This window comes from Triticum urartu, chromosome 4A (assembly GCF_056163025.1).
Source record: "Triticum urartu cultivar PI428250 chromosome 4A, HENAU_Tu73, whole genome shotgun sequence".
NCBI classification, from domain to species: Eukaryota; Viridiplantae; Streptophyta; class Magnoliopsida; order Poales; family Poaceae; genus Triticum; species Triticum urartu.
The window spans coordinates 432,118,939-432,130,341 of NC_141876.1; the positions used below are offsets into that span (position 1 = coordinate 432,118,939).

Genomic DNA, 11,403 nt, shown 5'->3' on the forward strand with positions numbered 1-11,403 from the left:
GGTTCTCTACATAAATAATCATAGGTATTTAAAAAATCCTGCATGTTGGGGGGAGTCGTGGCCCCTGCTGGTCCCCCCCTAGCTCCACCGTTGACCGTCCATATCTTCTTCTAAGAGATCTTTAACCATAGCGATATTAGGTTCTACTTTAATTTGTTCATCAGGTTTAGGTGTTCTAATATCGCTTTTTTTAACCACAGTTGAAACTTTAGCATGTTCCTTTATCCTAACAGGGAAAGGTGGTTTCTCAATATAAGCAGAAGGAACAACTGGATCAACATTATAAAGTATAGTTTGTTCTTTATCTGGTACCGGTTCTTTAATTTCTTCTTTAATAGGTGGGTGATATTTAAACCACTTCTCTTTAGAGAGGTCAACATGAGTAGAAAATGATTCACAAAAGGAGGCTACTATCTCTAAGTCAAGCCCATATTTAGTGCTAAACTTTTGAAAAGCATCGGTATCCATAAAAGATTTAACACAATCATACTTAAGTTTAATACCTGACTCTTTACCTTTGCCGAGTTCCCAATCTTCGGAGTTGCGTTTAATTCTTTCCAAAAGATCCCACCGGAATTCAATAGTCTTCTTCATAAAAGAGCCAGCACAAGAAGTATCAAGTATGGTTTGATCATTACGAGAAAGCTGAGCATAAATATTCTGGATAATAATTTCTCTTGAGAGCTCATGATTGGGGCATAAATATAACATTGACTTAAGCCTCCCCCAAGCTAGAGCGATGCTTTCTCCTTCACGAGGCCAAAAGTTATATATATCATTCTGATCATGATGAACTACATGCACAGGATAAATTTTTTGGTGGAACTCCAATTTCAATCGATTCCAATTCCAAGATCCAATATCATCGCATAGCCTCTACCATGCCAATGCTTTTCCCTTCAAAGATAAAGGGAAAACCTTTTTCATAACTTCATCCCTGGGTAAACCTACAATCTTAAACAATCCACAAATTTGTTCTACATATATCAAGTGCATATCAGGATGTTCGGTTCCATCTCATGCATAAGGATTAGCTAGCAGTTGTTCTATCATACCCGAAGGAATTTCATATTCAATATTTTCAGTAGGTGCAGTAGGTTGAGGGGTAACTAATTTTGGGTCTGGAGGAGGTGAAGATACCCCGAACAAACCCCTCAAAGGATTGTTTTCCATAGTAACAAGTGACAATAAATTTCAGCACACTATATAAATGTTTCCTTACCAAATTTCACTTACCAAAGGCGCTTCACTCCCTGGAAACGACGCCAGAAAATAGCCTTGATGACCCACAAGTATAGAGTATCAATTGTAGCTCTTTTCGATAAGTAAGAGTGTCGAACCCAACATGGAGCAGAAGGAAATGACAAGTGGTTTTCAGCAAGGTAATGTCTGCAAGTGCTGAAATTGTAAGTAGCAGAGTAGTTTGATAGTAAGGTAATTTGTAACGAGCAAGTAACGATAGTAGTAACAAAAGTGCAGAAAGGTAGACCAATCCTTTTGAGGCAAAGGACAGGCCAAAACGGCCTCTTATGATAAGCAAATCGTTCTTGAGGGTACACGGGAATTTCATCTAGTCACTTTCATCATGTTGGTTTAATTCGTGTTCGGTACTTTGATAATTTGATATGTGGGTGGACCGGTGCTTAGGTGTTGTTATTACTTGAACAAACCTCCTACTTATGATTAACCCTCCCGCAAGCATCCGCAACTATGAGAAAAGTATTAAGAATAAATTCTAACCATAGCATTAAACTTTTGGATCCAATCGGTCCCTTAAGGAATAGCGCATAAACTGGGGTTTAAGCTTCTGTAACTCTCGCAACCCACCATCTAATTGCTACTCCACAATGCATTCCCTTAGGCCCAAATATGGTGAAGTGTCATGTAGTCGACGTTCACATGACACCACTAAGGGAATCACAACATACATACTATCAAAATATCGAACACATATCAAGTTCACATGATTACTTGTAACAGGATTTCTCCTGTGACCTCAAGAACAAAAGTAACTACTCACAAATGATAAAAATGCTCATGATCAGAGGAGTATTAAATAGCATATTGGATCTAAACATATAATCTTCCACCAAATAAACCATATAGTAATCAACTACAAGATGTAATCAACACTACTACTCACCCACAAGCACCAAGTTTCGTTAACAAGATTGAACACAAGAGATGAACTAGGGTTTGAGATGAGGTGGTGTTGTTGAATATGTTTATGGAGATTGCCCTCCCCAAGATGGGAGAGTTGTTGGTGGTGATGATGATGACGTTGATTTCCCCCTCCGGGAGGGAAGTCCCTGGCAGAATCGCTCCGCCAGAGGGCAAAGGTGCTCCTGCCCAAGTTCCGCCATGAGGCGGTGGCGCTCCATCCTGAAAGTCCTCTCCTTATTTTTTTCTAGGTCAAAATGACTTATATACCAGAAGATGGGCACCGGAGGTGGGCCTGGGTGAGCACAACCCACCAGGGCGCGCCTGGGATCCCTGACGCGCCCAGGTGGGTTGTGCCCACATGGTGGGCCCCCTCTGGTAGTTATTTGCTCCAATAATTCTCAAATATTCCATAAAAAATCCTAGTGAAATTTCAGCTCATTTGGAGTTGTGCATAATAGGTAGCCTAACGTAGCTTTTTCAGGTCCAGATTTCCAGTTGCCAGAATCCTCCCTCTTTGTGTATACCTTACATATTATGAGAGAAAAGGCATTAGAATTACTCCAAAAAGCATTATTACGGATAAAAATATTATAAATAACAGTAAGAAAACATGATGCAAAATGGACGTATCATCACCTTCTAAAATAAGTGCCAGAACCTGAGAGCACTACTGTCATGCTAATGCATTGTGTGTAGCTAATGTTGGGTGCATCATGACTGGATCTTTTCTACCATGAATTACAATGTTTAGTCGCTGCTTGGACTTTGGAGGTGCTCTGCATTTATGTTTTACGGTCTCAGAAAGGGCTAGCAAGATACCACTATTGTCATATTATATCATGGTTGTTTTGATAACGTGTTGCTGTTTGAGATATCTTATTATTGCTCGCTAGCTGATTATGTCATTGATATGAGTTAATATAATTTTTAAGAGTTATTGTCAGCATGGTTAGTTATAATATTGGCTGAAAACTTGGGTGTTGTTTAAGCTTAAATATGCAAACAAGATCAAAAGAGTTCATAAAAGTTTTCCTTTTTCACTTTCAGTTTATCAACTGAATTGCTTGAGGACAAGCAAAGGTTTAAGCTTGGGGGAGTTGATGCGTCTCCGTTGTAACTACTTTTCCTAACACTTTTCCTCTTGTTTTGGACTCTAATTTGCATGATTTGAATGAAACTAACCCCGGACTGACATTGTTTTCAGCAGAACTACCATGGTGTTGTTTTTTGTGCAGAAATAAAATTTCTCGGAATGGAACGAAATTTTGCGAGGATTTTTTATACAAAATATGAGAATTTCTGGAGCCAAGAACCACTGGAGGGGGGCACCTGGGTGGGCACAACCCACCAGGGCGCGCCCCCTCCAGGCGTGCCCAGGTGGGTTGTCCCCACCTGGTGGCCCCGCAGACCCTGAAACCGATGCTATAAAATCACATATTTCTAGCAAAAAATCAGGGAGAAAGAATTATCACGTTCCACGAGACAAAGCCGCCATCACCTCCTGTTCTTCATCGGGAGGCCAGATATGGAGTCTGTTTGAGGCTCCGGGGAGGGGGGTCTTCGATCTTCGTCATCACCAACCCTTCTCCATCACCAATTCCATGATGCTCCCCACCGGGAGTGAGTAATTCCTGCATAGGCTCGCTGGTCGGTGAGGAGTTGGATGAGATTCATCATGTAATCTAGTTAGTTTTGTTAGGGATTGATCCTTAGTATCCACTATGTTCTGAGATTGATGTTGCTATGACTTTGCCATGCTTAATGCTTGTCACTTTGGGCCCGGGTGCCATGATTTCAGATCTGAACCGTTTATGTTATCACCATTATATCCATGTTCTAGATCCGATCTTGCAAGTTATAATCACCTACTACGTGTTATGATCCGGCAACCCCGGAGTGACAATAGTCGGGACCACTCCCGGTGATGACCGTAGTTTGAGGAGTTCATGTATTCGCCGTGTGTTAATGCTTTGTTCCGGTTCTCTATTAAAAGGAGGCCTTAATATCCCTTAGTTTCCAATTGGACCCCGCTGCCGCGGGAGGGTAGGACAAAAGATGTCATGCAAGTTCTTTCCATAAGCACGTATGACTATTTACGGAATACATGCCTACATTATATTTATGAACTGGAGCTAGTGCCGCATCGCCCTAGGTTATGACTGTCACATGATGAATATCATCCAACAAATCGTCGATCCAATGCCTACGAATTTCACTTATATTGTTCTTGCTAAGTTACTACTGCTACTATTACTATCGTCACTGCTACAAACTATTGTCATCACTGTTACCGTTACTGTTGCTGCTACCACTACTATCAAATCTATCATATTACTGTGCTATTGATCACTTTGTTGCAGATAATTAATCTCCAGGTGTGGTTGAATTGATAACTCAGCTGCTAATACTTGCAAATATTCTTTGTCTCCCCTTGTGTTGAATCTATAAATTCGGGTTGAATACTCTATCCTCAAAAACTGTTGTGATCCCCTATACTTGTGGGTTATCACAACTCCAGCCGTCCATCTGTAGATCTGTGGTCGACGGTGTCCATCAGTGACGAGACGGTAAGTGGATTGAGATGACCGTGGGATCAAAGATCGATGGTGTTCATGTACTCACGTTAACTGAACCGGTACTGTGAAGTTTCAGGTTGTTGCCAATGGCTAGAGTCCTGACAGAGAGGTTGTGTGCGGCAAGCACGCACGGCGCCAGATGACCGGAGACCGGGTGTGTGATCCTTGCGCACTCCGGGAATGGACGTGCTGGAGGATCTCAACATGTGCTTTGGGCGATGACGGCTCTGATGTGACTGAAGAATGCTTGTAGTTGATCGTTTATTAGTTGCCTTCTCAAAATTAGTACTTGATCGGCTGTTGTGGCACTGAAGATTGGTGGTTGATATACATAGAAAATTCCGAATATTTGTTGCGGCACTGAAGATTAGTACTAGTTGATCATTGCCGGTGGCAATTGTCTATTTATTCTTTGTGTTCTGTTGATGAACTGGCATGTCATGCAATATAATGTTAGCTTGAGCTGGAATGCAATGCAATATAAGGCTTATGAATATTCTGAATGGTATGCAATGTAATTCTATTTGGCATTTCCTGGATTAACTTCTTTACATTATGAGTGATCTTTTGTAGCTTATGAATGTTGGTAGTTCAAATGTAAGGTAGAAGTGTGAATTGCACTTTATTTATACAGTGCAAAACTCATTTTAACTCGCAATTGACTATGTGAACTATCAGAAGAACATAAACATCAGTGTGGCCAAGTCCGACAACAATTGCTTTGAGCAAACCTTTCAATTTGTTTTATTGACTACCATAAGAAACTGGCATGCCTGACTAGAACAACACAGGCCATTTCAGAACATGCTTTGTACCAATGCTGTACCAATTTAGCACCAGTTCAGTTCATGCTCTGTACCAATTTAACATTAGTTCAGTACAAGCTCCATAATTTTGACCACTGACCTAGCAAAAATGACACATGATACACAGGAGAAGAACAAAATCGAACATGTTCTTGAACATATCATACATGTTTTGGATACATGACAAAAAGACAGCAGTTTGTAGTACTAAAGACATCATTTTGTAAACTTAAGGTTCATCACATGACCATATATCATACATGCATGGAAGCAAATAAAAGATAGTGCAACTAGTTAAGAAAAGACACCACACATCATTTCACATGCTCATCTCTCCTCCCTAAATATATCAAACATGCTTGTTATCCTTGGTTTCTTAAAACCAGTTCTTGGTTCACTGAAATATGGTCTTTTTGGCTGATGTGTTTGCTTCAAAGTGCTTTCCTTTCCCTGGCATACTAGTGTGTCATGCATGGCTTGTCTATTTGCCTCCTCAACTTGTCTATTGTTCCATTCTTCTACTTGTTGATTTCTCTCTTCCCAATTTTGTACCATGGATGTGCCTTGCATTTGAACTTGACCCTCCCAGGCATGCTGCCTTGAGTGATCCTCACTCTCATGAAAACCTCTTATCCTTTCTTGCTCGTCTACCTAGAATATTAAAAATCCCATTTCTTCTTCTCTTAGAGCGGCTTCAGTTTGTTATCTCTTCTCATCAGTAATTCTCTTCTTTTCTGCAGCCCTCTTAGTGGTTGCTTCCTCCGCTTCTTTCTTTATGGCTTGCAGTGCATTCCTTTTGGCATCTGCAAGTGCTTTTTCTCTTGTTGTGCAGCTAATTTTGTTCTTTTCCTTTCTTCAATTTGTTTTCTTTTTTCTTCAGCTGCCAACCGTTTCTCTCTCAATACAGCTTCCTTCTTCTCCTCTAGCTCTAGCTTTTTTGCTGCAGCCTCTTCTCTCCTTTTCTCTGCAGCTTGCAAAATCTTTTGCTCTTCTTCTCTTATCTTGGCCATAGCTACTTCAAACTTTGCTTTGTCTGCAACCTCTCTTTTTTCAGCTGCTGATTTTAGTTTTGCCAGAGCTAGAACCTCTCTTTTTCTATGAACATTTCCCTCTTTTGTTACAGTTGTTGGCTGCACAGGGGGTGGCTTGGGACATTTTCTTCAATAAATGAAGAAGATGGTAAAGGTACCGCGTCAGGTGGATCCATGGTCTGGCTTGCAACATTCTGACAGAAAAACAAATTCGATGTTCGTTACATAGATACAGTCATTAGGACCCATTCCTATCGCAGTCAACATGCTGCCTCCAAATTATGTTTTCAAGTGACATCCATCTAAGAAAATAATAGGCCTGCAAGCTAAAAGAAATCCCCTCTTGCATGCATCGAATGAGAAATAACACTTCTGAAATTGGCCATCATCAGCAACTTGCAAAAAGAATGAGCTGCCAGGATTTGATCTCCTTAACTCCGTTGCATAACCCCACAACATATTGTATTGTTTTATTTCATCTCCATAGATAACGCTGAATGTTATTTTCCTTGCTCTCCAAAGCTTTTGCCTATGAACCTTCATGTTCCTTTCTTGCTGAACCCTTCAGAGAAATCTTCTCATCTGCTCTTATCTTGTCAACATATTTGCTAGCTATGTACTTGGCAATGAAAGCTCTAACATGCCACTTCTTACTGCATGTGTGCTCATCTTTAAATGTTTTAACCACTATACCCTTTGTTCTATTGTCATAAGAAGCATATAAATACCACGGGCATCCATCATTGCACTTTGCTTCAATCCTTGTTTTGTCATTTTTGGGAAATGTGATTTGCAGTCTCTCCTTGCAACTGTACTCCCTAACTGCATGTCTGACCAGTGCAACAGACGAGAAAACCTACCACACATGAAACTTGGGCTCATTCAAATCCTCTTTAGTGAAATGTTTGAAGTTAAACTTCATTTCTTCGCCATCTGAATCTGGCAATTCAAGACTATCATCTTCAGAATTGGGCTCTTCTTCTAGCTACTTCCCTTTTGTCCTTCCTTTCTTCTCATCATTACCATCTGCATCTTCAACTTCATCATTGATCAAATCATCATCACCATCCTCCAGGTCATAATCACTGTCAACCAGCTCCGGGTCATAATCCGAATCATCTGAATATGATTCACTACTTAATTCTCCCTCCCCCTCTACTATTCCTCTTCTTGTGCTCCTGCTTGATCCTTGTACATTGCTCTCACATGCATACATCATGTCAGAAGTGTTTTCCTGAACGACAACAATGCTTTGCTCTAAAGTACTGTCAGTTGCTCTTCATTGGACTAATCACGGGAGGACGATGTGCACATGGATTGGATACGACATCATCCCATCCTCCTCCACCATAAGAGCCATCATGATCTTGATAGAACATAAGGTATTTGTGCCCCTCCCTAACAAACTTCCTAATGCAGTTCATATCGTTGTCCCTATATATTAATTTCAGTCCATCTTCATTTATTTGCATTCCAGGCAGCGATATCAATATGTCTATTCTGCATGCAGTCTCATAACCCAGTACCTATATTAATTCATACAACATATCAATGCAGGTGACACTGGCGTCACAGTAGTCATAGCAGACCTTACGACCATTCATACAAGACCTATTGTATCCAGTGCCAATGAAAACGCCTCCATGGATAAACTCAATGGTGTAGAAATCAGTGCCTTCTTCTGTAAAATGAAAAGGAAACCACCAATTTTAGCATCCAACAAAGAACCCTAAGAATCTGCCTACACCCTAACTAAAATTGTGCTGAAAGTACCTAAATTGTACTATAACATATCCGGCCAAAACGATCGACATGGTCATAATACAACTAGCACTTACGAAGCAAATGCTAGGGAATATGAGGGGTGGTTGAATCTTACCGTACGTGGGCACAGGGACGCCGCTGTGTCGTTCTATAGGCGACATCGACGCCTTTCACAGCGACAGACGACGATCTCGTCGCCCTCGCAAAATCCCTCGGAACGACCGACTCTCGTATGTGCGATCACGTTGATCACCAACCACGGCCGCCAGCCATGGTCGTCATCGAGGAATAACAGAGAGAGGCGAAAAGGGTGAAGGGCTCGAACTGGAAACAATACGCAATCAGCGGGCCGGTTGCACAATTTCACAGCGAAGCGTTCTGGCTGGACCCGCTCGAAGGATGACTGGCACCCATCTCAGCGCCCAGCGTATGCAGAAACGTACACAGGACCGTATATGTAGCTTAATAGCAAGTATGAGGACTGTTTTGGAGCGATTCACAAGTTCCAGGACTGTTTTGGAGCAGGCCGACGAGTTCCAGGACCGTGCATGTAATTTACCCATGAAACTCATAGGGCATTCGTCCAATGTGCCCCACGATGGACCATAATCGTCCACCCCAACACAGAACTTGTCCTTCCATTGTCATTAGCGTTTCGTAATCGAACAAAACAATATGGGGATGTAGCTCAGATGGTAGAGCGCTCGCTTAGCATGCGAGAGGTATGGGGATCGATACCCCACTTCTCCAAAATTTTGTTTTTCCTTTCTTTGCAGATCCCGAAAATACTGTGACAAAAACACTATCTTGACTTTACTTCCTTTTTGTTGAGAGAGATCTTGACTTCATTTTTGCAAACTCCAAATCTCACAAACAAAAAGCATATACGCGGGGATCGATACCCCACTTCTCCAAAATTTTGTTTTTCCTTTCTTTGCAGATCCCGAAAATACTGTGACAAAAACACTATCTTGACTTTACTTCCTTTTTGTTGAGAGAGATCTTGACTTCATTTTTGCAAACTCCAAATCTCACAAACAAAAAGCATATACGCGTTTGTGCTGCGAACATACACAAGCGGTGCAAAAATCACTGGCCAAGAGCGGAACGTGACCATTTATGATTTTACCAGAATATCCTTCGTCGACGCCGTAAAGGGGATGTAGCTCAGATGGTAGAGCGCTCGCTTAGCATGCGAGAGGTACGGGGATCGATACCCCGCATCTCCATTAGCTTTTTGTAAACTAACTCAACTTTCAGATTTTTCAGATAACAGATAAGCCACTGTGTGTTTGCTGTTGGCCGGTAGCACAAACAGCCGATCTGTACTTCCATCCAAACGCATTTTTCTTGCCGCGGTTGCTGTCATCCAGAAGCTTAGCTAGCAGAAAGAGAGCAGGCAGGTGCGGGTTGGTCTGAATTTGCCGCTCCTTTTTTCTTATATTACTTTTTTTTGAAACAATATATTACTTTTTTTAGGCAACAATCTTATATTACTACCAATGAAGGATCATCGCGCTCCCCTTATAAGTCACTCACAATGGGCATGAGGTAACCCGCTGCGGTGAACGCAGAGCCGGGTCTCTGCCGATGGGCCTCCCCGCTCGACTCATCCGCGGCTGGTGCGGCTTGGCAGTCCTTTGCCTGCGCCTGTGCGCAACATCCTGCAACCCAGGTAAGGTACGGTGCACGCACACACATAGCAATGCTAACGCTTCCGATGTCGACTGACGTGGACTCTTATTCTCCGCATGCGTGCGCGACAGACGTTGCGCCGATAGAGCCTCTGCCCTCGAGGTCACTGCAGTGCTTTGAGGACGGCCAGGTATGCAGTTCCCAAGGCATTTTTGGTTCCCAAGTCTGCCTTGGGTTCTTGGACCGACGGTGTGGGTGGGTCTTACCTTGGTCCTCTCCTGGTGGGCAGGTGTACGGGTGCTGCGAGGGCGCGCTCCGGCTGGACGCGTCGGGGGTGATCGGCGTGCCGCTGGGGGCGGTGGACTACTACTGCGGCGGGGCGTGCGTGGTGGAGACGGAGGACGTGCTCAACTGCGTGGCCAGCGCGCTGGACGGCTTCAGCTTCCGCAACGGCGCCTCCGTGGAGGGCGCGCGCTACGCCCTCAGGAGGGGGTGCAGCCACACCATCAAGAGAGGGGACTTCAACGCTTTGGAGCCACCCACGGGCAACTACCCGGACATCTACGGTGACTACCGCGGCCATGGCTGCAGGGCTACTACGCCTCCTCGCAGCAGCATCAACTTGCTCGCGTTTCTAGGTGCCGCCTGGCTGCTGCTCATTCAGGGTCGCTGAAGATGATAATACTCCCTCCATTCTATAATATAGTGCTTCATCTATCCACGTGCTTCAATTTTGATCGTAAATTTAACTATCAAGACCGATTGCGGCGGGAGCAAAAATTATATCAATGAATTCGTATTCAAAAAAAGTTTTTAATTATATAATTTTTTCTTCCGCCGCAGTTGGTCTCGTTGGTTAAATTTATGGTCAAAGTTGGACATCAGAAAGCACGGGCGCATTATATTTTGAAATAGAGGGAGTAGTTGGCAGTTCACTCCTGACAGAACAGTAGAGTAGCAGCAGTTTTTTTTTGGCTCTAGCGTCACGAGCAGATGCTGTCTCATGCACTACACTTTTTGGTAAAACGATCAATTCTTAAGTCTCTAACACAACTTACGAAACCTTTAGTTACACAAACAATGCAGCAATCAGGCAAACAAATGTGTACAAATTTGTTTTGTGTTGTAAGCCTTTTAGGCTAAGAGCAACTCTAAAAGGCCGACCTATTCCGTCCGTCTGCGTCCGTTTGAATCGGCGCGGACAAAAGTGACGGCCCAACGCGCCGACCCAAACCCAAATCACGTTCGCGTACGCGTCGACGCATTTGTGGTCTAAATTTGCGCCTCAAATGCGTCGGCGCGGACGCCGAACGGACGCTTCGCGCGCCTTCTCGCTATCCGCCGTGTCCCCATATGGCAGCCGTCCAATTACCCGCTGCCCACGCGGTTAGCTTAATTTATGACGATGGGCCCACGCGTCAGCGACGG

The 11,403-nt window shown here is 43.2% G+C and overlaps 1 protein-coding gene and 2 non-coding genes across 3 annotated transcripts; all 3 read left to right on the top strand.

Moving 5' to 3' along the window:
* The first annotated feature begins 9,017 nt into the window (after positions 1–9,017).
* TRNAA-AGC (transfer RNA alanine (anticodon AGC)) lies at positions 9,018–9,090 on the top strand. Its single transcript has one exon. It is a non-coding gene; the product is annotated as a tRNA-Ala (tRNA).
* A 406-nt stretch (positions 9,091–9,496) lies between these two features.
* Positions 9,497–9,569, top strand: TRNAA-AGC (transfer RNA alanine (anticodon AGC)). The gene has a single exon. It is a non-coding gene; the product is annotated as a tRNA-Ala (tRNA).
* A 311-nt stretch (positions 9,570–9,880) lies between these two features.
* On the top strand, positions 9,881–11,015 carry LOC125553911 (uncharacterized). Its single transcript, XM_048717560.2, has 3 exons — positions 9,881–10,015; positions 10,107–10,165; positions 10,265–11,015. Exons 1-3 carry the CDS (start codon positions 9,931–9,933, stop codon positions 10,646–10,648), a joined length of 528 nt encoding a protein of 175 aa, XP_048573517.1. The 5' UTR covers positions 9,881–9,930; the 3' UTR covers positions 10,649–11,015.
* Positions 11,016–11,403: the final 388 nt, after the last annotated feature.